Raw genomic sequence first — 25688 nt, 5'->3', positions numbered from 1 at the left:
CTGGTTTGCACGGTGCTGAACGGGACGGCGCGCGGCAGGGGTTTTTTATAGGGATTCCCAGAACGCCCGTTCAAAGTGCAAGGCCGTTTTGTGCCATTGAGAAAGGATTCGAGCCCCGTCGGTTTTGTTTTTGTTTATCCAGGAGCGGAGCAGCGACGCATGCGATTCTGGATCCGGTAGGGTTTTCTAAATGCAACATGGACGACGGTGCGAGTGCGAGCTTTGGACTTTGGAGCTTTGCTAGCTATTCGTGCCGTGCCACACCCAGCGATCCCACCGGACGTCACAGGTAAAATTCGCTTGCACCCTGACACCGTTCCCGGTGCGAAAAAAGAATCCTATCGTGCACCCTTCTTGAGGCGTTGCTGCAGGGGTATGTCTTCGGAATGTAGCGTGAGATCGAGCGCGGCCGGCGGTCGTGCATGCGTCGATCGATGCTGGCCTGGGCAGAGTGCAGTGCACCGACCTGACAGTGGGATGGCCGACGGCACACGTGATCAGCCACGTGTGCGTGTGCGACGATCGACCGGGCAGCGGACCAGCATAGCGGCGTCCCGGAACAGGAGGCCACGGGCAGACAACGAGAGCGCGCCGCGCCGAGAGGGTGCCCCACGCCTCCTTGTCTCTCCGCCGCTGTGAACAAGGCAGGCAGCGACGACGCAGGCTCCGCCTCCGCGCGATGAAGCAGCAGCCAGCAAGCTAGCTACCAAGGTAGCCAAGTGGCGCCGTGGGTGTAATGCCGCTTGGCCGCCGGTGATCAACGACGTGGCGCCTGCCGACCTCCTCGACATGGCGATGCAGGTTCTCATCGTTCACAACAGCAGGGTACATCGGGTAGTCCTCACCCTTTATCTCGACAGCTCCCTTGCATCTATGCACCACCGCCTGACCTTCTACCGCCTGAGAAGGGGTGAATTTCCATTTTCTTCTGAATACGTGAATCCCACTATGCAGAATTGTTTATCAGAAGCACCACCTGCTATTCTGAGAATTAGGTATACGGTGGTGCTTATTTTTTTAGAGGGAAACACTAATGCAGCTTTGCCAAGGCAAACAACATGGCCATGTACCACTCAGATAAAGAAACATGACTTGCCAACTTTTGTGTGTTCATGCATGTGTATGGGCCAGTTACAAGGCTATAATATTAACACCATTCATCACATATGTAGTTTGAAAGCAATTATCATGGAAAATGCATCAGTGCAGTCAGTGCTCCGAAGGTCCTAGTGCATTTAGAAGACAGCTATATTGCGATAAACTAATTCTAATAAATAAAGTCGGGGCATGATGCATGATCTTACTAACCTCTTTAACTCTTTTCTGCAGACGGTAAAGGCCTTCAGTAGTGATGCTCCTCAAAGTACCTCCAAATTCTAATAAATATTGTCGCCGTGTGTTTTCTGAGACACCATATCCACCGTCCGCCCGTCCCTCGATCTTCCGTATCTAACCATCCGTTAATTATAAATTAATATATCTTATTAGATTCGTCTTGCGAATTAGTCCAGAGATTCTGCAATTAATTTTATAATTAAATTTTAAAATTTTTTAATATGATAGTGATAAAGTTTAAGTCCCTTCCACTCCCTCCCAGCCCGTACACGGCCGCGCGTTAGCCATGGCCATCGTCGCGCGAGCGAAAACCATGGCCGCGGCCATGGCCCGGTGGATTGCGCAAACAAGACCTGTGCCTACCGCGTTCGAGGTGGAGCGCTTCGTGGATCTGGAAATGCCTCCCGCGCGGCTACAGCAGGAGTGGGCGATCATCATCTACCGGATCAAGAAGGCCTCCGGCTGCGGGGTGCACAGCCAGGAGGTGGTGCAGGGGCTCACCTTCTACGCCCGTCTCCTTACCCCCCCGGAGCTCACGACGGCCTTGTACATCGGAGTCAACGACGACGCACTTCGCGGCATGAAAGCCGAGTTCGGCCTCGGCTCCGGCGACCCCCTCATCCAGATCGACGAGTTCCGGGTTCGCTGCCTCGGCCTACGTCCTGGCCACGGACGAGCGCTTCATCTTCTTCTCCCTGGTCTTTGGCCTCAGGGAGCGTGGGGAGCGCAACTACTACCTGGTCTACGACGCCGTGGCTGCGTCGCTCTCCATGATCCCCTACCTTCCGCCCGAGTGCTCCGTCGCTTACACGGTGGCGCCCCTCCAGATGATCCGCGGCGGCGTCTGCGAGCTGGCCATCTTGGCTTGCAGGCCGGGGGCCCTGACGCAGGATCAAATGGAGCGGCAAATGGAGCGGCGTAAGGAGGATGTTGTCTGCGTGTGGCCACAGGCTGCAGCTGCGTGGAAGGTGCTGGGGCGGAACTTCCCGGAACAGTCGATCTGGAATTTGTTCAACGCCGATGTAATGTTTTCCTACGGGCGCAAGGCATTCTGGGTGGATCTCGAGCAGGGCCTCGTGCACTGCGACTGGCCCCCAGCCGACGGAGCTGCGGTGGATTTTGGCTTCATTGGCCTGCCGCCGGGGTGCCCGCCTGACGAGAGGTGGACGAGACCCACGTTTGAGATGTCAGACATGTTTTCCATGACAAGAGACAGGACGACGGCATACGTCAATGGCTCCATCAGGTTCGTATGGATTGATCGTTCCTGTCCACTCGGCAACGTCAACATCTCTGTGTGGGACCTTGATCCTGCTACAAAGCAGTGGACGAAGTACAAGAACTTCTTAGCCAAGGTGCTCTGGAGGCTGTGGAGCTTCAAGGTAGGTAACTTGCCAGACATGGAGCTCAGGTTTCCCATTCTGATGGCAGATGGTAGCCTCTGCCTCCTGATCCACAACATGTGTAAGAGAAGGGAGGATCCTCTAGAGGATTACATCTGTAATGTTGAGTTGCCGAACTTGAAAGTCTGTTGGTGGGGACGCCTCAACCAATATCATGCCTCTGAGCATCCTGTCATTTTGCCTTTTGATTTCTTTAAGCTGCTCAATCCGCTCACCCCACCCCAGAGAAATTTGAGGGGCATCTTCACCCAGTAGTGACTGACCAGGAGTAAAGTCCTGCGGCTGCTCAGGTTGTTACAAGTTTTACCGCTGCAGCGCTGCTTGATTTGATTGAATTGTTCGGGATATATATGCTTCCTGGATTCGTGAAATCTTATTTCTATTTCTCTAGCTAGGTTGATTGTCCTTTTACAATTCTCTAGCTTAATAAATGGCACATGCCAAGCATTGTTCTAAGCTTTTTCTTTATTATTTCTTTGTTCGGCAGCTAGCGTTCTAAGTATTTTCTTTTTTATTTCTTTGTTGGGCAGCTAGCTTAGGATGAATTGGAGTCAGGATATCCTGCTGGTTGTGGACTCACTGTTTCTAGGCTGCTTACATATTGATGATCATGTTCCAATTGGCAAAGATAGCTTATGAGGTTTGTTTTGCTTCAGCCGTCCATGCCATGACTACAATCTATCATCAATGTCTATCTGTGCTAGTGATTTAGTCTTAATGCACTCGCGAAGCATAAAAAAACAAGTGCTTTTTGGGGAGATGCCTCCGCGCGATGAAGCAGCAGCTAGCTACCAAGGTAGCAAGTGGGCCCGTGGGTGTGATGCCGCTTGTCCGCCGGTGGTCACCGACGGCACGAGTACAAACAATCGCATCGCAGGAAGATCAAATTCGATAGCACGAGGTCGGACGATAGATGAACCCTGAACTGAACCCCAACTCAACTCTGTTTCAATTCTCTGAATAGCCCATTCGACGGTTCAATTTACAGTGCGTTTTTATACTCGCCAAACCATTTACTCAACTCGGGATCAGCCGCGCGAATGCAGGTCTCTCCTCGGTTCAGAGCGGAGCCCTCGGCGAGACACCGTTCCGCAAGGGCCGTGTGCAGCGCAGCCCCGACGGGGACGACATCCTCGTCGACGAAGAAACGCGGGTTGTGAAGCGGGTGGACGGAGCCAGCTTCCTCGCTCCGATTGCCGATGCCGAACAGCACCCCGGGAGCCAGCTGCTGGTAGAACGCGAAGTCTTCGCCCGCCATGACCCTCTCCCCCGGCCTCACCTTGTCCGGGCCGAGCAGGCGCCTGCCGACGTCCTCTACGTGGCGATGCAGCTTCTCGTCGTTCACCACTCGGGATGCAGGCGGGCCCGTCTGCAGACGCCTGCAGGGCCACCCGCATCACCTGCAAGCGCTAATTAATTGTTCCGCAGGAGCCCGCTGACATATGTCAGAAATCTGCAATCTTCTGTCGGGTTTTTCGGTATAAATCAAGCAGGCGTGCAGACGCCTGCCGAGATCTGCGAGTCAAATAGCTACTGCATATTTACATCTCATTTGTCTAATAAGCTTGAATGATAAAATTTTACAAAGGATTTAGCTGGCAAAGCAAAAGCCTATATTATCCAAAATACTGCATGGACTCTCTCCTGCAAGTACAATAACATTTATCATAAGGTTCAAACAGAGATATTAGCCTATATTATCCAAAATACTGCTGCAAACTATGCTAAGTGTTTCTGAAAGTGAAGGAAAAGGAAAGGTCAAGACAAAGACAGAGCAATGGAAACTTTCAGACAGGAATATTATAAAGATAAATTCGTGTGCTTTTAATGCACAAACACATAATGGTGGACGGGGTTTCTCTAAGAGACAACCAACAACATATAGGTCACATAATGATAATGATCATCACCCAATACAGTCAATCTGATAATAGGGCAATCAGCATACATAAGTAGGATAGAGACAAATCTTGAATTTCCAGTGATCATGCAGCTCCAGCTTCTTCAATAATATCACTCAAGCTGTCAATCCTTATGATATCCAAGTAAGATGCACCTGCAAAAAAGAAAAGTTAGTATGTATTTTTATGATTCAAGTAAATAAACCAATGCCAAAAAAATAAAAAACAGTAACATATTACCTGCTTCTCTAAGCCAGTCTTGGAAACAAATCAAAGCCTCGACAGTGTTGCCTGATAGCCTAGTCCTATGGTCAGTGACAATTCGGCCACCCGTACTGAATGCAGACTCGGCTGCAACAGTAGATGCTGTAACAGCCAATACATCACGGGCCATGCAAGCTAGAATGGGATATTTTGGTGCATGCATCTTCCACCAGTGTAAAATGTCAAAGCTATCATCATTACACGGGAATAAATCATCACAATAGTATCTATCAAGTTCTCCCATGACTTGATTACACCGATAACTCATGTGTTGACTCCAGTCGGACCACGAGTGAACTTTTTCTGAACTTACAATTTCACCTTCTTGAGCAGAATAATTAAACGACTCTCCCATTTCAGATGAGTATCCATTGTACAAACTTTTTATAGCTTTATCTACTTTATCAATGTGAACACTAGATGTGTCTCCAAAAGCCTTGTTTAAGCGAAACTCAACAAATCCAAACTTGAATCGAGGATCAAGTATAACTGGTATGCAATTTGATAAGTATGAGATTTTCCAATATTTCTCAAACTTTGTCTTCATTTCTGTCACCATAGATGCAATAATTGGGTTTTGATTTGATGATTCCCTGTCCAATACTTCTTTCACACTCCACATTTCATGAAAATAAAGATTAGAGGTGGGGTATTTTGAACCGGAAACAACATTGGTCGCTTTCTTGAATATCTTTAACAAATTGCAGACCACTTTAGCTCTTTGCCATTCTTCAAGTGACGAGGAGTATATGTAGTTGGGGTCCTGCCTTCCTAACTCATAAAAAGCTTCTCTAAATGGCAAAGCTGACTCCAGCATATCACAAGTAGAGTTCCAACGTGTCGGGACATCTAGTGTAGGACGACTCCGACAATCTATGCCCATCTCTACTATTATCTCCTCAAATTTCTCCTTTCTAGATGTGGAACCCTTAATGTACTTCACGCTCTCTCTTATATCATTGATTACTCCATCAATCACTTGCAAACCATCTTTTACAATAAGATTAAGGACATGAGCTGCACAACGGACATGAAATAGATCTCCATTGCAATGCAGCATAGACTTCGCTAACAAATTTTCTTGCAACAAATCCATCATCGATTTATTAGCACCCGCATTATCAAGTGTAATGCTAAAAAGTTTGCTTTCAATATTGTAATACCGGATGGCTTTCAGCATTACACTATAAAGATTGAACCCATCATGTGGTGTTTTGACCACAGAAAATTTAATAATTCTCTTCTGAACTTTCCAATCTTCATCAATGTAATGACATGTGATTACCATATATCCAGTGTTTTGATTAGAGGTCCATAAATCAGCTGTTAATGAGAATCTACGGTTCCAAGTTCCAAACAAATCTTTTAGTGATGACCTATGATTCTGAAAAGCCTCCATGCAGTTCTCTTTTATGGTTGTCCTAGAAACTGACTCGGCAAGTGGGTTCAGACTGAGCGAGTAACTACGGAAGCCTTCATATTCCACAAATGAGAATGGCAGTTCATGTTGCACAATTAATCTAACAAGTTCACAACGAGTGATTTTACGATCAAATTTCCAATTTGCTAGGGCAGCTGCCTCTGTTGAAAATGCTGATGACTGCAATCTCTCGACCATGTTATGCACTCTAAGTCTTGGTTCACACAAACGCAATGCCTACGGATGTGACTATTTCCTGAATTTCGTGCAGCAGAAAATACCTCATTGCAGTGCTTGCAGCGGGCTTGAATAAGTTTCCTACCATGATAGATAGGGTCCATATCACTCCAAATTTCTGATTTTAGCCTCCGTAGTTTACTTTGTACACAAGAGGAACCTGTAGCATTGGTGTAAAAGAAATATTGGTTCTTATTAAACAGATAAAAACACTAAAGGGCCTCTATACAATAACATTGAAAAAATGAACACATAAACAGTAATTACCAGGTAGTGGAGGAGGGGATGGGGACCTCTCTACAAGTAGTGGTGGAGATGGTGGAGAACTTCTCGGACTATGTGCTATCACCACAGGGGACACAACCAACCTCTTCTGTGGATTTCTTACCAGGGGAGATCTTCTCACCAGGAGAGATCTATCAACACTTAGCATCTTCTCCGCCATTGGAGGCTTGAACCGCTTTGTTGCTGGCTGCTTTTTTTTACTTGTTTCTATGGGTCTCTTTAGTGGAGAGCTTCTGGGAGATTCTTGTTGATTTCCAGCAGCAGAAGGTTTCGCCCGCTTTGCTGTTGGTTGCGTCTTTTTACATGTTTCTTGGGGCCTCTTCAGTGGAGAGCTTCTGGAAGTTTCTTGTTGTTTCTTGTTGATAGATGGTGGGCTGCCTGAAGAGCCCCCAACATCTTCTAGGTGAGATGGTGAGGGCATCATTTCTATCGTCGACGAGCACGAGGGTGGCGGCGGCTAGGAGAGGCCCGGCGTCGTCGAAGACTGCTTCTTGGATGCGCTGACCGGGGAGGAGGAGGAGGCAGGTCGTGACGGCGGCGGCGCTCCCGCAGATCCCCTCGACTCCTCGAGCTCCCCTCGACGGAGACGCTCTCGCAGGCCTCGCAGGTATCCTGCGGGTGGTCGCGGGCTTCCTGCTTTAGCCCAGCAGGTTTTGCAGGCCGATCCCACTTGAGCCCGTTTCCAAAACGCGGTTACCTGCAGAGCCGACTCACATATTTTCGCAGGGTGGGCCTAGCAGGCTAGCAGGCACACCTGCGCCTGCCTGCATCCTGATTCACCACAGCAGGGTACATCGGGTAGCCGTCAACCTCCATCTCGACAGCTCCCTCGCATCTGTGCACGGCGGCCTGCCCTTCCACTACCTGCGCAAAGTGGTGAGTGCCGGTTACGATCTGAAATCTGAAGCACATAGTTGCACAATCCTTTCGCAGAAGCGTATGGGGACACACGTAGTTTGAAACCAACTACAGAGAAAATGCACCAGGTGTGGTCAATGCTATGGGTACTTTTGTATTTTCAACCCATCTGTCGGACTCAATAATAACATCAATGCGACTGCAAGTCCCCTCCACCGTTCAGAGCAGATGCCTCGGAGATATACAGTTCTGCTATGGCAGCATGCAAAGCTGCCCCGATTGGAATGACATCCTCATCAACGAAGAAATGAGAGTTGTGAGCTGGGTGGATGGAGCCAGCTTCCTCGTTTCTAATCCCGATGCCAAACATAACGCCAGGAGCTAGCTGCTGGTAGAAAGCGAAGTCTTCGCCCGCCATGATCTTCTCTCCGGGCTTCACCTTGTCCGGGCCAAGCAGGCGCCTGCCGACCTCCTCTACGTGGCGATGCAGCTTCTCGTCGTTCACAACAGCAGGGTACATCGGGTAGTCCTCACCCTTTATCTTGACAGCTCCTTTGCATCTATGCACCACAGCCTGCCCTTCTACCACCTGAAAAGGGGTGAATTTCCATTTCCTTCTGAATATGTGAATCCCACGATGCAGAATTGTTTATCAGAAGCACCAGCTATTCTGAGATTCAGGTACAAGGTGGTGCTTATTTTTCAGAGGGAAACACTAATGCAGCTTTGTCATGCAGCTTTGTCAAGACAAACAGCATGCCATGTACCACTCAGATAAAAAAACATGACTTGCCAACTTTTGTGTGTTCATGCATTGGTATGGGCCAGTTACAAGGCTTTAATATTAACACCATTCATCACATATGTAGTTTGAAAGCAATTATCATGGAAAATGCATCAGTGCAGTCAGTGCTCCGAAGGTATTAGTGCATTCAGAATACAGCCATATTACGATAAAATAAATTAATAAATAAAGTTATGCATGATGCATGATCCTACTAACCTCTTTAACCCTTTTCTGCAGACGGCAAAGGCCTTCAGTTGTGATGCTCCTCAAAGTACCTCCAAATTCAACAATTGCAGGGGTAGCATCAAGGGCATTTCCAGCTTTGACATAAGTAACCGAGACTACCTGAACAGAATGAACACACATATTCCTTTCAGGTTTATGTTACAAGAAGATTTTCGCCAATAGCATTCTTGACAGTACAAAAATTCATATTCCCCTTAGGTTGATCACACTGGAATAAACCGAGTATGGAGTTCATTGCTAATGAAGGAAAGAAACATCCTCTCAACTAGAGTGAGTTCAAGTGTAAACATGACAGCATGACCATAATTGAGGTTTTCTTGATGCAATTCAGTATAATCAACAAAAAGAGGTTCCATGTCCCCTTAAGGTACTTTGTGTGGAAATCGGCAATATCGGTGCACCGTGAGTGCCCAAAATCCACATTTGAACAAATGCAGAATCAAGTGTTCAGTACTAGGTGGTCCGTGTTAGGTACTCGGTGGTACTCCCTCCATTCTCTTTTGATAGTCCTATTTCAAAAACTCATGTTCACAAATGATAGTCCTACTCCCTCCTTCCACAAAAGAATACAACTCTCACTTCCCAAGAAGTCAAACAATTTTAAGTTTGACCAAATTTATATAAAATACTATTAATATTTATGTTAAAAGTTAAATATGCTTAGATTAATTTTCATACTAAATCTATTTGGAGGCATAAATGTTAGTAATTTTTTGTATACATTTGGTCAAATTTAAATTGTTTGACTTCTCAGGAAGCGAGAGTTGCATTCTTTTGTGGATGGAGGTAGAGGTAGTGTTTGCTATTGACATGGGCTATGGTAATAAATAGCACTAATAACGAGGAGTTCCCAGTTAAAATATTGGAGGACCAACTAAAAAGTCTGTGTTGCATTTATTATATGATAAGTAAGGTTGTTTTCCTTGGTCATTGTGTCCAGGTGAAATAGGACTATCAAAAGAGAATGGAGGGAGTACTTGCTGAGAATGACCCCTATGTCTGAAAAGCAGTGTTCAGAAGTTGCTGAGAATGATCCATTGATCCTTTATGTCTTAAAAAGGGCGAACTAGCAGCTTGCAAGTCAACGTTACCACAAAAAGGGCGAAGAATCTTTAGCAGTAGTGTGTACTGCTAGTCTACTCTAAAGCTACTACTATTGGCCTCCAGTTGAGAGGGACACACCCCGGTTTGAACCCACGTGCTTGCAGATTATGTGAGTACCTCCCTAAAGGGTTCGATATTCTCCTATTCTCCTCTCTGAAGACAAAACCAGGCCAGGACAACGTCTTTGCCCAAGATATTTTTCAAGGTCTTTTTTTGAGGGAGTAACCAAGCCCCAGCTAACTGTGTAAAAGGAAATCTTGATTTGTACTTTCTGATCTAGGTTTATGCGTAGCACCTCCCTATAGTGTCATATAGCAAAATAGTATTAGCAAGAAAAGTATCATACTTGGCTGTGAAGAGGATCATCTTCTCTGGAAATGAGCTGCTGTAGGGACAGGATGGCGAATGATGCAGCAACAATAGGGTCCACACTTAAGTGTGGAGTTTCAGCCATCCCAGTTTTACCTTCTATTTTGGCTTCAAAGAAACATACAGCAGCTTGCGTAGGTCCTGGATGAGCTGCTATTACTCCAGTTGGTATCCGATAATCGACATGCATGGCAAAAATGGCTTCGACACCATCAAGAGCGCCTTCTTTTATCATATGAGATGCACCAGCACCACCTTCTTCAGCAGGCTGAAAAAGGAGTCTCACTGTTCCCTTCACCACAAATGAATATCTATTAATTAATCCATGCAAGTGTACATGCAAACCACAAAACCTATGGGAATTTGTAATATATGTAGTCAAACAAAGTTTTTTTATCTAGTTTCTTGTTAAGGGAATTTTTCTGGTCTTAATATTGCGTGTGCCATTAAGCTCAGTTCATGTGGTCTTCTGTCAGAAATATCATATCCAGTAGATTATATTTAGGACGAAATCAAATTCCCCAAAATAATAAAAAAAATTCCTCCACTCATTTAGAGGTAAAGAAACTCAACATTAGGATATTGAAACAAACTCTAGGAGCTGTTCCTACAGTCAGTAATAACATCGCAACTGAAATAAGAATGTCCATTGAAAATCAGGAATTTACCTGAGAGATAAAATTCAGGGTGGGCATTAAGCCAAAAATCTGAACTAGAGAGCATATGTTATACAATGACTGCAGTGCTAGAGGATTAGGTAGTTTCTTTTTCTGCCTCTACTCTAAGGTATAAACAAAACTTAAATTCCGGAATGATTGAATTCGAGCAGGACTATAAAATTGTACTTTACGTCTTTACCTTGAGCTGATCCTTACGCTGACTGAGCAACTTTGCTGCCCCCAGGAGCATCGCGGTGTGCACATCATGCCCGCAGGCGTGCATCACCCCGTCCACTTTGCTCTTGTGCTCCCACTCCACTAATTCCTGCCGTCACAACCAACAGAATGAAATCAATCCAACAGCCGTAGCAGTAAGCCCGTAAGCCATCTTATCCCCTAGACCCTAAACATGAGGCAATCCGATCGACGCAGCATCGTATCATCTAGTACAGACGACAGTTCAATGTCCACACCCGAAGCCCCAGGACCCATGAGCAGCATCAGAGAGGGGACGGGGCAAAGGACCTGGAGCGGGAGCGCGTCCATGTCGGCGCGGAGCGCGACGAAGGGGGGCGCGCCCGAGCCAACATCAGCGACGACGCCCGTCCCCGCGACGGCGCGGTTGCGGATTCCGAGGCGCTCGAGCTCCTCGCGGACGAGGGCGCTGGTGCGGTGCTCCCGGAACGCGAGCTCCGGGTGCGCGTGGATGCGGCGCCGCGCGCCGACCATCCACTCCCGCTCCCCCCATGCGCGCCGCAGCAGCTCCTCCCCGTACTCCGCCGCCGAGGCGTGGGAGAGAAACAGGACGACGAGCAGCAGGAGAAGGCTCGCCATGGTTTCGCAGCAGCACCGCTCTCGCGGCCGGCCGGGGACTCCGGGTAGGTGCAGAACTTTGACTTTGCTAAGCTCGCCGGTGAAAACGGACGCTGACGGACCAGCGGATGGGCTGTGCTTGCTGACCCAGCTGTCAGTGAAGCACCGTCGGGGTTATCTGACTCGTGAGCCCTACGCCAATCAGCTCCTTTTTTTCCACCCGACTACAGAATAACATGACGACGAACAAAACAGCTCACGATCAATTTACAGAAGATGGCATAACAGGTTGAGCAACTGTCACTCTACTGCTAATGAATAGATAGTACAGCCCAACTGAGAGCAAAGATGATCGGGCTTTTTATTGGGAAAATCAAAACTTCCTAAATCTCACTAACTGAAAACGATTCGGCTTGAATGTCATCTCGCTTTCTTCATCCCAGTCCCTAACCGTCCTCACTGTGGGGTAATGTTGCCTACTGTCTGTCTGATTGCATTCATGATTCATCTCTGTAAAGAACAGGGTGATACAAGAGTTCAAACGTCGAAAACTTTTCCTCCCACCGGTAATCAATGGTTTGTTCATATGGCAATCGTAAACCCATTCCTGAAAATCATTAGAGTAAATTAGTAAGAGTAGAGATCCTAGAAGTACTAGTAAATCATAAATGTTATTCAGATGAAATAAAAAGGAAATATTACTCGCGCAACTGCAAGCACCACTTCACAGAGACCCAGACTCCCGTAGCAGCAGAGTATGGAGCCAAAAAATACAATAGAATTAACACTTAAACAGATGAACTCTGGAGCGAGCAAAGAGATTAATTTAGTGCTAAATTTTCAAACAAATTATCTAGTGTATGAATGTCAATACACATGGATAGGGAAATTTGAAATCAAGAATGCTTAACAGGGGGGTCAACTGAGAATTAGTTAAAACACAGGTCAATACTACTGCCATCGTTTAATTTAGTACTAAGTTTTAAAGGGAAGTTATCTAGTGTTTGAATGTTGATACACATGGATAGGGAAATTTAAACTCAAGAATGCTGGGTAGGTTTGAGTGAGGATTAGTTAAATTACAGGCCAATACGTATGTACTTGAACTGCCAATGTTTACTATGATCTTCAAGAATTTCCCTTTCAGCACTCTACTAGCCAGACAAGGTGCACCAAACCAAAGGGCCTGCCAAGGAGCATCAAATACCTGTTGAGGCCTCTAACTTTGTGTCTGGTTAATCCAGACGAACCCCAGCCACTTCTAAAACTTTTTTTTCAATAAGGAAAATTTTTATTCAATCCAGATTTTACATCAAGTTGATACAAATTCCTTAAACTATATTCCCGGCCTCTACATTACCAGGATACGCACAGCCAAAAGAAAGAAAGCAAAGAGATACAGTAAATAGAGAACCAGATCAATAAGGCCAGTCTTAGTACACAGTTTCATATATACGGTTTCATGGTACAATTACCAAGACTGAGAACCAGATAACTTATAACTTATATCAGTAACTGTGTCGGATGAGTTTCATGGTGATTAAGACTGGCCTAACTGGCCTAACGATCGTTAAAACAATTGCATGTCCTAAGCGTGCTGACGTACTGATTGCGTGTCCTCCCTTAAAAGGCACCAGTGCAGGCATCCTAGCAGTTCTTAGATTTCACATTTCAGTTTCCATTAGTAGCATTACATAACGCAATTTCAATCAACCATCACTTCCATTCCACAACCTCATCATATTAGCCGTCGGCCAAATCTGAATACATTTGATTGTTTCTCACTATAGTGCATTTCAGTATCATCATATTTAACACCAACTCCAACATAATGCATGATTTCTAGATTCAAATACCCAGAAATGGCAAAGGATTGTCACGTTTTTTTTACATCAATCGCTAATTCAGACAATAAAATACTGCGTCGAAAGTCGAAACACCAAAATAATTTACCTTTCCTCCTTCGCATCAAGCATGGAACTGTAGCAGTAGATCCATGGCCGCGCGCCGCCGACCCTCGACGTCCAGCACCGGCGCGGCGGCGGCCTCCGCCGCCTCGCAACCGCCGGTCGTGCGGCGTCCTAGGGGCCACGACGGCGGCACGGGCCGCTTCCGCCGCTTGCTCCCCTGCAGGACGCAGTCCCGGAGCCCCTCCTCCACTTCCCCGACCATGTGCTCCCCCTCCCCGTCTTCCCCCGGCTCCTGGCCGCCCTCCGCCATGGGCTGATCGTCGCAGCACAACGCGGCGACCGCGTCGAGTCTGGAGAGGAAGGAACCGATGGCGGCGTGGGCGTCGCGGAGGGCGGCCACCGCGGCGGCGGCGTGGGAGGACGGAGAGGGCGTGGAGAGCGCGGTAGCGGCCGCCGCTGCGCGGTGGATGGCCGCGGCGAGGTCTGTGAGCTGCGGGACCTGTTGCGGCGGGAGATCGAGCTCCATGGCGACTCTAGGCAGGAGACGGAGCTGAGAAGCTACGATGGCGGCGGAGACGAGGTGCGGTAAGAATCCGCGCGGTTTTCTGCGGTTGCGGCAGCTGTAACGGCTGGAAGCTTCCAGAAGTATCCGGGAGAATGGTACGTGTATCTAAGCAGGAAATGTGCAGAATACTACCTTTGAAAATGGAATAACTTACTTTTCTGATACCTCCTCTTCCCTTTCTTTCTTTTCTTTCATGTTTGGAAAGGGAAAATATTGACTATTTTCAGTTTTACAAATGGAGAATAAGTGGTAACATGCCCCCAGTCCTATTTATATTACTGAACCTGATGCCTTAGGGCAAGCTCCTTCCCAAGCATGCTTAGCGTCTCCCTGATCTGAAACAGCAAACCAATGGTCAATTCAGCCTCACTTCTGGGGAACAAACAGGAATGAAACGAGAAAAAAATGTTTATACATCTGTGGAAAGGTGTTGAGTAAAACTTAGCTATCAAGCTGCCAGGCGGGGAACATTTAAAAAAAAAAGGCAAATTCAGTAACTACATTAGCTTCAACAAAATTTTGTTTTAGGATGGCATAACACTGCGCCTGTTAAATTTACATGGGCCTAGTATTCATGGGGCAAAAATTACATAAAGCTACAGTCTAGTTATGTCCTTCTGGCGATTTAACTTGGTGAAACTAGAAAATTACCCCAAGATAGTGTCGAAGAATTGGTGAGTAGTGATCCAGAGCTTTGTATGTCTTGCTGAGAAGTCCTAGAAGTAGCTCCACCTCATCGCCAAGAAGATCCACCTAAGGTTCGTGGCAGGCAAATTTAAGTATCTTTGGCCATGGAGCAATCGGTAGCAAGATGTTTTCTTATAGTTTCTAACCTCTGCTTCTGCTGTTTGGAGGTCGCAACATCTCCTGGTGAAAGCCGTCCGGTAAATGAGTTCACTTTTTTTAAGAGAACTCACTTGTTTAACCAGATTCGCCAATTGTTTATCCAAGTCTCTCAATCTGGACAAGGATCAGATATCATTCTCAGATTGCCCCATGTCATGACAATTAGGGAATGGAGACTCACAAACCTTAGAACAGCTGTTCCTAATTTTCCACAGGTAACAGCTTCAAAATCCATGGACATTGCCTGAAATTTAGTTGATCGAATGAACATTTCCTTAATTGTGCTTTCAGGGGTCATGCTGAAACCTATATCTATCTCTCCTCTTTGTTCCTTCCTTTGATATTCCAATCCGTCCTTAACATTGTTCTTAACTGAATAACAGACATCATCTCTGACCGTACATTTCAGCCTGATGATCACTTCCTTTGGAATTTCGCCTGTCGTGGTTTGCACCGAGACTTAAAATCTCTTGCTTCACAGGTACTCCATGTTGATCAGAATCTGGGCCTTCATCTTCAGTGGTTACATTGTTTCGCATCATCTCTTCTTTGATGTGTCTCTCACTATGAACCATTTCAGTTGTGCCCTTCCAAGCATTTAAAGTCTTGGCAAAGAAAAACCGCATGCACTTCATCTTCGATGAAGGTCTTGAAAAATGATCAGCAGAATCAACAGCCACTTCCTTCAGCAAGTCTTTGACTAGTATGCTATATATTTCATTCTGCAGTTCACTTCTCATGTCCACCTCGTCTCTTTCTTCAGTCACCTTCTGCGCATCAGCCAGAACAGCCAGTTTCTTCAGCGAGTCTTTGAACATAGAACCATATATCTCACACTGCAGTTTACTTGCGACGTCCACTTCATCCTTTTCTTCTTTAAGCTTCTGTACATCATGTGCCTGAACAGCCAATTTCCTCACCAAGTCTCTGAATACTGCTGTATACAACACACATTGTAGTTCAGATCTGACATCCGAATCAATCTTATCTTCTGTTAGCCTTTCAGCTTCCTCACGGTGGATACAATGCTCTCCTAATTGATAGCACTGTCTGCTATCTGACTTCTCTGCTGCAATATGCCTTCCTGACTGCAGCTGCCTAGTTTCATCCTCCGAAGATTGGAATTCTTCCAGGCTATTCTCAGTAGCGTCACTGTCATGTTGCGACGTAGGTGGACGAGATCCTTCACCTGGAGAAGACGTGCGATCGGATCCCACGTTGATCTCCCTGACAAAACCTTCCATAACGGCGCTGTACATCTCCCTCTCTGCATCCATGAGCCACTGCTGCTCATCCATGGCCGCCCCCAGCTCGGAGACCGACCTCTCCATGGCGTCGAACGAAGACGCGACGCTGTCTCTGACGACACCGGCGTCCAGGACCATCTCCTGGAACTCCATGAGCAGCTGCGCCATGCCGTAGAATCCCGAGAGCCCCTTGACCCCTTCGCCCTCGTGGCCGGCCTCCTGCAGCCTCGCCATGGGCGACGCCTCGCCGCTCACCTTCTCCATGAGCGCCGCCAGCGTGGAGCTCGCGTCCTCCAGCCTGGACCTCATCCTCGACATCTTCCGGATCACCGACACCCTAAGCTCGCCCAACGCACGGCCGCACTCCTCCTCGGCGCCCCGGAGACTGGCCGCGGGCGGCGTCTCGCGGCCGCACGCCGGGCCGAGCTCCGCGCGCTTCCGGCGTATGTAGTCGCGGTCCGCCTCGGCGACGGCGAGCTCGGCCTCGTCGAGGCGCGCCTGGATCTGGTCCCGCGTCTCGAGGAGGTCGTCGAGCAGCTGCTCCTGGTCGTCGTCGGCCTCCATCTCGCCGCGCACGAAGCGGAGGCACCACTCGAGCTGCATGATGGCGAGCTCGGCGAAGCGGAGCTTCTGGAAGAGGCGGTCCAGGTCGCCGTCCTTCCAGAGGCTCTTCCTGTAGGCGTCCTCCATGGCGGCGTTCACCAGCCCCACCATGATGGAGTCCGCCGCCTTCACCGACACCCGCAGCCGGGAGTCGAGGCCGCTGAAGAAGGTGTCCATCGCGCGCCACTGACGCAGAGCCCCGATCCCCAGGCGCGTGCAGCCGCCTAGTCCCGCGACGAAGCTGCGTGCTCGGTAATGGATGGCGAGACTCTTGGGCGCGCGCACGGAAACGCTCGGAATTCCGCGGGCGCGACGTCGCCATGCTGTGTTTGTGGAGAAGACACGCGCGTGCTGCTGGTCTTCCCGAGATGTTTGCTTCGCGCGCGGACATGTGTTCGCGGTGGCCTGGCCGCGCGGAACGGAGCACCAGCAAACGGCGCGAGACGCGCTCCGCTACGCTAAATATGAATATGAGCCGCCATGGGTGCTGGACTGCTGGCACGCAGCTTCTCACCTTCTCCATTCGAGGAACGGAGCCGCCATTGTTGGCTCCCCCCTGCCACTCAGCTCCCCGCGCGCTGCCAGACGACGACTGAGGATGACGACCGAGTCCCTGCCCGTGCGAATCTCGCCTGATCTGGACCGCAAGTGGCCGATCCGACGGCTGACAGAGACCCAGGGGGTGGACGGTATCCACCCCCTGTCGGCATTTGGAGCACGGCGCGGCGTGGTGACCAAGTCTGCGGCGTGCACGTCACGCCGGCGAAGGAGATCTGTGAGGCCGTTGGAGTGTGTGGCTAACAGCTTCACAAAGTGGACCGCATCGTGAGGCCGTACGCTCTGCTTCATGAGACATTCAGACCCCGTCCCGCGGTCCGTCTTGATTTGGACGCGGCCTCGCCGTCGCAGCGGAAGCGGGACGTTGGTTTTCCGCGACGCGGTCGCCGGCGGAGGTCCGGCCGCCCCCGGATGCACGGCCACCGCGCTGCTACCTCCACCCATCGTCCGTCTCGGGACAGCGGCGCTGCGTCGAGATCGTTGCCTGGGAAGACCGACGCCGCCTCTTCGCCATCGGCTGCGGCGGCATGCCCTCGACCCGTTCCGTCAGACGAGAAGCTCAAGCCCGAGCACCGGCGCCGCGCCGCCGTCGAGGTCTTTGTCGATCGGCAGACATTTGCCGTCTAGTCTGAGCACCGCCGCCGCACCGTTCGGCCTCCCCGTATGGCACCACCCAGCTCCCGCGCCTGCCAAATGACCGAGGACGACGACCGAGTCCCTGGACGTGCGAACCTTGCCCCCTATCTAGACCGCACGCGCTCGATCCAACGGTTGTCTGGGACCCAAGGGTGGACGGTATTTCAAACACCGTCCACCCCTGGATGCCGTTTCGTTTACCTTCCACCCCTGGTCGTGGCCGCGAGCCCGCGACGCCGCCTCCGCTGCATGCCGTGGCTCGCCGAAGCGCCGCCGCGCCGGTCTGCCAGTCCGGGACGACTTCCTGTGTCCTGTTTGGGCCTTGCCGCGACCGCGAGCGACGAGAGCCTCCGGGGGGCGTGGTCACCACGAGCTTCCTGCTCGACGGGCGCGACACGACGTCGTCGACGCTGATCCGGTTCTTCTGGCGGGTCTCCACCGACCACCGTCCTCGACGTGGAGGGTTAGTTCTTGCAGTGCAGGCAGCTGGAGATCAAGCGCTGACCACCGGCAGGTGATGAAACGGTGAGCACAAAAGAGGTCCTAGATGGATGCCATCTCCGCAGTCGATCGTCGGACTTCCGTGCCGGCGGCACCGCGGTCCCCCACCGACGACATTCTCTTCTATATTCAAAGCTGTGAGTTGCTTGGATTGATCGCGAAGGGCACCTGATCGACACTCCTGAGTTACGTATTCATATCCTGTCTCTCCTTTCCGGCAGAAGTGAAAATGGGAGTGTCTTGGCTGGAATGCATAGCCAATTTGAACTCTGAACTGGAACGGAAATGCAAAACAATGAAACACTCAAGCCTGTCACGCTCTGGATCCATCGCTCATCGGGCCCTGCGTTGCAAACTTGGAGCATGCAGGAGGCAGCTGGGCGCCGGCGAAGTCGGCGACGTGGTTCGAGCCGGCGACCGCACGCATCTGCGGCCTGCCGAAGCCGACCGGCCGGTCATCCCCTTGCCCGGGCCCACGGACGCTTTGCCCAGAGCTAATCGGGCGAGGTCTCTCGCGCTGTCGACCGGCGGACACTCGCCGCCGAGCTCGTGCACCGCCGCCGCGCCGTCCGGCCTGCGCCACCCAGCTCCGGCACGCTGCCGGACGACCGAGGACGACGACCCAGGGCGCGTTTGGTTGGCTGCATGCAGCTCAACCAGACCCGTCGGATGCAGGATCCGCGTGCTTGGTTTCATGGTCCACCCCCTCGGCCAGGCTCTAGAGGAACGAGGGAATCGGCCAGGCTCCGCTGGTGCAAGCGCAAGCGCGTGGGCGTACGCATGGGAGAACGCGCAGACACAAGAAATCACTTTTACGCAACCGAACAGTGTATGAACCGGGCCTTTATGCATGCGTACGCAAACCAATCAAGCAGCTCTCGCACCTGGCGAGCCTGGCCACAGCGGGCCTGTACGCGGCATGCGAGCCAGCCTGTGGCCATCCGCAAACCATACGCGCCCCCAGAGTCCCTGCCTGTGCGAATCTCGCCCGATCTGAACCGAACGTGCACGATCCAACGGCTGGCAAGGACCTAGGGGTGGACGGTATTTCAACTACCGTCCACGCCTGGTCGTGGCCGCGATGCCGCTTTCGCTGCATGCCGTGGCTCGCCGGAGCGCCGCCGCGCCGGCCTGCCAGTCTAGGACGGCTTCCCATGTCCTGTCGCGCTTTGCTCCGCCTGCAAGTGACGAGAGCCTACGGGGTTGCCGGGGGCGTAGTCACCACGAGCTTCCTGCTCTCCGGGCGCGAACTGTCATGACATCGTCGACGCCGCTGACGGCTGACCCGGCTCTTCTGGAGGGTCTCCACTCTGCCGGCCTCGACATGGAGGATTAGTTCGTGCGCGACACCCGTGGAGTGCGCGCGTCCAGCCACGGGACACAGAGGCGTCGTCTCCGTTCAGCTTCGACGAGCTGCATTGCATACGCTGGGACCATGTTCGCCTTCGTCTTCGCCACGCTCTCGCCTCCATGGCCGCAGCGCGTCCGCACGGACTACTCTGCAAGGTACACACGCCCGACCCCAATGCTATCGTTTCCGCTTGTCTGCTACCTCGTGCACAAGGTGGCATGTCGCCGGCGGCTGCGCACCAGGTGTTCGCTGCTCTGCCAGCGAGGGACCAATGCTCAGGAATGTGCATGAGCATGGCTGCCAGCACTGATCCCAAGCAGGGCGAGCGCAGCCGCCTATTCCCGTGACGAAGCTGCGTGCTCGGTAACGGATGGCGAGACGAGAACTCTTGCGCGCGTGCACAGAAATGGTAGAAATTCTGCGGGCACGACGTCGCCATGTGGTGTTCGTGGAGAGAACGCACGCTGGCTGCTGGTCTTTCCGAGATGTTTGCTTCGCTCGCGGACATGTGTTGGTGTGGCCTTTTTTTTTAGTGGAACGTACCTGTATTAACGATAAAGGATACCGTACATGACACGTACAAATACAGATACAGATACAGACATGTGGGACACAGAGAACAGCTCTTGCAAACTTTTTGCACAAAGGCCCCCTAAGAAACAAATAAATTACATTGTGGTCCCTGGAACCAATGCCAACCGAGTCTTCCAGATTCCGGCGCCGGCGGCCACCGCTGGAAGCCCATCGCCGCCATCCCTAAGGCAGACAAAGCTCCGTTGCCACAGGGCGTTGAAGACCCGCAGAAGACACCCGCCGGCACGGACGGATTAAAGCCATCGCTAGTAGTCCATCGGCCGGGGCGCACCCCGAGCTTCGTTGACCTTGGATGCAGAATCGCCGTCGACGACCGACGCCGCCGCGGGATGGTTGAGCCTGCTCCACTCTCCTATCTTCCACCAGATCCAATGCTGCCTCCCCATCCCTAAAAGAAAAGGCTGGCGTACCCGGAATATCTATTCATAACCATAACATGTGAGACTAACCGCCATATCATCATCGCATGTATCTGCTAGAGATAACAACGTTTCAGAACAAAATAAATTTTCCAGAACAAAATTTTTATCTTATTTTGAAACAAAATTTTTATCTTAAACAGTTCCGAACATTGTTATTTCCAATGGACATGTAAGATATGCGATGAATAGACGCCTCCGGCGTACCTATCTCCCGTCTGCGCCGACAAGCCGTCGGCGAGCAGCTCCAAGACAAAGGCTCCACACAGGGAGCACCACCTCCACGGGCTCGCCTTCGACGCCGGAGTGAAACCAGCAAACGGCGCGAGACGCGCTCCGCTACGCTAAATATGAGCCGCAACCGTGGCTCCTCAGGACCTCAGCTCTGGGCTCCTGGCAAAAACCACTGAAACCAGAAACCACGGCTAAAGCAGTATGTAGTCAGCTAACTATGAGGTAGTAAAACAAGATAAAGATAAGGGGGTGCAAAACTGGTGAAGGCAATCACCTACAAATAAGCTAAGAACAGCAATTGAACACAGACACAATTGATTACATGACGAACAAGCCTACAGAACGGGTTCTACTAGAGAAAGAAATCGAAGGATATTTCTCCTCCGTTCTTTCAGCGACAACTTTTGGCCACATCAAGGAGCAATAGAGAACCATATTTACACAGCTGCCAGAAAATATTTGGCTGCAATTCACTACAGTTCTCCTGAATTATCTGTTTTTTTTCCTGATCTGATGAATTCTCAGGCTCCTGAAGGAGCTTCTCAGCGGGCAGTTGGGTAATCCTCTTCATCGCTACAAGCTGGTACATCAATCGATGAAAGACAAAGTTAGAACCAGACAACCAGTCAAAGATGACATTGGCATGGGGATCAAAGAGAAAGAACATGGTGATATGGCACAACATGTAGTCTGTAAAATCTTATTACTTGAACGACAAAGACGATCATGGTGATATGGCACAACGCGTAGTCTGTAAAATCTTATTACTTGAACGACAAAGATGAACATGGTGATATGGCACAACGCGTAGTCTGTAAAATCTTATTACTATTAGGAAGAAACGGGGAGTGTGTCTATTGCCCTTATCTAATTGTGTGAAAAGGAAAGCACAGAAAATTATGAAATGTTTAATACAGATCATGAATAGCCAATTTCAGGTTATTTATATACTGTTAGGATCCTTTCCGCTGCTTCCACGTCAATGACTCAAGGTACACCTTCTATAGAAAGATGAGGTACAACTTCTGCAGGCACCACAAGGGAAGACTTGATATTTCATCGCTGACCAGGGTTTAGGAAGCCTAAGTGAATTCTTGATCTTATAGCCAGTATAAGTGTATACCAAATAATCAAGATAATGTTCAGTAGAGCTGATTGTTTCAATGATCTAGGTGTATTTTGACCGAGGCTTTCCCCTAGAGACATGAAAAAGTTTGAAACAGCTAATGAGTCAAAATAAATTTTCAAAATTTTCTCTTAGAGGTTCATAATGAGTTTGTTGATGTCCTGGAAATAGGGTAAAAACATCATCGGTGGAGCATAAAACTGGAAACTAATTCATGAGTTTCAAATCACAACCCTTTCTGTCACCTAAAATCTGATACACATGCTGAACTAAGTCCTGTTGGTCAAAAGTACTGTGCTACTTCTCTACTGTGAATTGGTTCCAAGGATTCAGGAGTCCCAGCAGTTAAACTAATACTTTGCAGGAAATCAATATAAGTGAGAATAATCTACATGCTGCAACGGAAGCAACAGCTACTACCAATTAAGAGTGTCAAATATTTAGCTTATTGCTGCTATTGGCAGTTAATGCATGTGAGACATAGAATCATATCCTGAAACCTGTAGAGGAGGGGAGTGGCATATCCTCAATATTGCCGGTAAATAAATGTAATCACAACAAATCCCAGGGGTTCGTATATAAAAAAGTACCAAATATACCCCATTCTCATCCATATGACAGACCAAGCCTGTACCTGAGGCATGAGCTGCAACACAGGCCACCCCAAAGCAAATAAATGGCCCCAATTTCTACCTGTTTATCAACTACACTAAGTTGAAAAATCCCTAGCGCCCACTTTTTCAGGAGCAATCACTTATTCAAACCCATTTTTACCAACTTCTCTCCCCTGTCCCTCTCCTCTCCTCTTCATTTTCTTTTGTTAGAACATTTGTTATAAGAATATAGAATGCCAACCCCATCGTCATTTTGAAGTTTCTGCTAGGGCTAAACAACATGAGCTGATATAAACTATAAAAAATCCAGGTCATTGAAGTTCTACTTGCATATGAAATAAGGATTATTAAATTGGGATGCTAAATTTATAATTTGGGGAAGATCAATTGTAAAGATAATTGGACATTTATCTTCGAGGAATACTAGAAGAACCATGAATTCAATTCGAATTGTCATTTATACTAGATAAAAAGAGGCTTGCATCTGGCAGACAATTTCTTGAGGATTAATCAATGTTTTATTTTGCAGGTGTAATAATACTAAGTGCAAAGCTTATTCATAAAACGCCTGGTGTAAACCTGACTGATTCCAGGAGAAATGGCTAGCGCCCTTCACAATAAAATAAGAAATGGCAAGCGAACCAGAATATACTAGGAACATGGGCGCCCGTGTCCCGTACCTCCACAGCAGAAGCAGCAGCAGCAGCAAGTGAAGAGCAAGACGGCGTCCCAGGCGAGCTCGACCGCGCCGGCCAGAACGGAGCCCGACGTCGAGCGGTCCTGGAGCAGCGGCGCCTTCCCGTCGCTGGCCTGGCCTTCCTGCCCCCCAACCGGCTGCCCCTCTCCCTGCCGCTGCGCGCGCTTCATGTGGCCGAGGTTGAGCTCCATCTTCTGCAGGTAGCCGTGCTTGAACGAGTCCCGGATCCGGAGCGACGGCCACAGGTGCATCTTCTTCGCCCGGCGCGAGGGGGGGGGGGCGGTCTGGGGATCGGGGAGCGGAGGCGGGGCGAGGACGACGGCGAGGAGAAGCGTGCGCTCTTGGGATCGTCGCGTGGCGTGGCGTTGATTGTGGATTTGGGGATCGTTTGGACTTTTGGAGGCTTGGAGGAATCCGGGGGGTGGTGATGACATCGCCGCCGTGACAGCTACGACGGGTACGCAGGCCCCCAGCCCAGATTCTGTGGGCCGGGCCGGTGGGGTTGCATGAGCAACGCCGGTGAATCGATTTCTAAAAAAAATGTTTCGACTGACGTGGCCGAGAAACTATGAAAATCCATACACTAAGTTATCTCGTCGCTAGTTTATGGCAAACTTGGATTGACTGAGCTGATATAGAAACGAAGAGCATAAAAAGTCGTCTTTACTTTTATTTTTTACTATTTCCTAACTCCACGTTGGCTGACGTTATCGGGATCATTGCAGTGGCATTAGGGTCCATTTAGCAAGGCTGGCTTTCTGGTTCCAGCTTTTCTGGTGGAGTGGTTTATCAGATGGAGCTGAAGCTATTTTAAAAATATTTGATAAAATGTTCACCCTACTTTTTATTTTTTATGAATGGATTAAAAGGAGAAACTGATTAGAGTCACGTTTGTGGCTCCTCCACCACAGTAGAAGTTATTTTAAGCTTTACCAACGGCTTTTTATATGGAGCCTCTCTAGAACCACCTCTTTAGCATAGCTTTAACCGGAACCGATTTTGGAGCCGTTTCCTTTAGCCCTACCAAAGGAGCTCCTAAAGTCACCTCTTTAGCATAGATCAAAGTTCAATTCAAGTCCAACTAAAAAGATGTCTTCATCCAAATGGCCCCAACCAACAACGATCAATAACATTGCCTTTTTTAGAAGAAAAGAAACTTTACGCGTGAGCAAGTAGCTGGTTGCACGCACCTCAACCTCATAGCTGTCAAAGCCTCGATTCCGTTGGTCGATTTTATAACTTTACGATCAGAATTAGAGCACCCGCAGTATAGTCGAGTCTTGAAATCTTATTACACTAACGAGGCTTAAATATATTTTCTACCATATTGTACAGCGTCGATGCTGGAAAGGCCATGGGAAAATATAAAAAATTCGGCACAACTACCTGGGCCAGCGTCGAAGTAAAAAACTTCGGCACAACCATCTCTACAGCCACCACTTCATTCGTGCGAGAAACTAGCGGTTGGGGATGTAACTCCGCTAAGCAGCAGAGAGAGATGAAGAGAGCTCCAAAGATAAAAATGAGAGAGATGGTATAAAATATATGAGCAAGTGAAGTGAGGAGTACTCAAATAAGTTCCCTCCTCTTAACCTCTTAGGTCATTTATATAGAGGAGGAAAAAGGGGGTGGCAATTTGTCCTCAAATCTTTGGTGGGTATAATGTTCATAAATAGGTTATTGGACTTTTTCATGAGACCTATTTACTGCATGGGCTAGATCGTTCCCCCAACATTTACCAGTGTAATATTATTTTATTGATTGGATAGAGTGGGCATCGGCGACAGTACTTTCCTTGCTACTTGCAACTGGGTATCATGTGCTGCGTGGAAAAAACGATGCTCCAAACAAGAGGGAAAAAGTAGGCATCATTTTAGCATCACACCGCGGGTGCCCTTAGAGGGCACGATTCTACCATTCTAAGGATCTACAGTACGATTTTGATAGTCCTCTCTCTCCGTCCAGGCAGCTGGCCTCTTCATCGCGCCGTGCTTTGCTGAGCCCACGCATAGATGCCCCAAAAAGGCAACGCTTCAAGATTCTCATTCGGACCCATGGCAGCTGCTCCAAGGTTCCAAGCGCTGCGTGCAATCCGCGACCTAATTC

The 25688-nt window shown here is 49.3% G+C and overlaps 2 protein-coding genes and 2 pseudogenes across 3 annotated transcripts; all 4 read right to left on the bottom strand.

Moving 5' to 3' along the window:
* Positions 1–3652: 3652 nt before the first annotated feature.
* On the bottom strand, positions 3653–11881 carry LOC112899156 (IAA-amino acid hydrolase ILR1-like 5). Of its 2 annotated transcripts, XM_025967507.1 has the most exons (6): positions 11394–11881; positions 11068–11193; positions 10187–10501; positions 8707–8835; positions 7626–7709; positions 3653–4083 (listed from the first exon to the last, which is right to left on the bottom strand). In XM_025967507.1, exons 1-6 carry the CDS (start codon positions 11700–11702, stop codon positions 3721–3723), a joined length of 1326 nt encoding a protein of 441 aa, XP_025823292.1. In that variant the 5' UTR covers positions 11703–11881; the 3' UTR covers positions 3653–3720. The 2 variants fall into 2 exon arrangements, with proteins under 2 accessions (XP_025823292.1, XP_025823293.1); XM_025967508.1 differs by lacking the exons at positions 3653–4083; positions 7626–7709 and adding an exon at positions 7835–8292 and having other exon boundaries at positions 11394–11879.
* Positions 11882–11918: 37 nt separating this feature from the next.
* LOC112899158 lies at positions 11919–14323 on the bottom strand (annotated as a pseudogene).
* A 26-nt stretch (positions 14324–14349) lies between these two features.
* On the bottom strand, positions 14350–17953 carry LOC112899155 (annotated as a pseudogene).
* A 3438-nt stretch (positions 17954–21391) lies between these two features.
* LOC112901616 lies at positions 21392–23965 on the bottom strand. Its single transcript, XM_025970565.1, has 2 exons — positions 23566–23965; positions 21392–21725 (listed from the first exon to the last, which is right to left on the bottom strand). Exons 1-2 carry the CDS (start codon positions 23831–23833, stop codon positions 21688–21690), a joined length of 306 nt encoding a protein of 101 aa, XP_025826350.1. The 5' UTR covers positions 23834–23965; the 3' UTR covers positions 21392–21687.
* Positions 23966–25688: the final 1723 nt, after the last annotated feature.

This window comes from Panicum hallii, chromosome 7, assembly GCF_002211085.1.
Source record: "Panicum hallii strain FIL2 chromosome 7, PHallii_v3.1, whole genome shotgun sequence".
NCBI classification, from domain to species: domain Eukaryota; kingdom Viridiplantae; phylum Streptophyta; class Magnoliopsida; order Poales; family Poaceae; genus Panicum; species Panicum hallii.
This window is presented reverse-complemented; position numbering and strand designations above follow the sequence as displayed.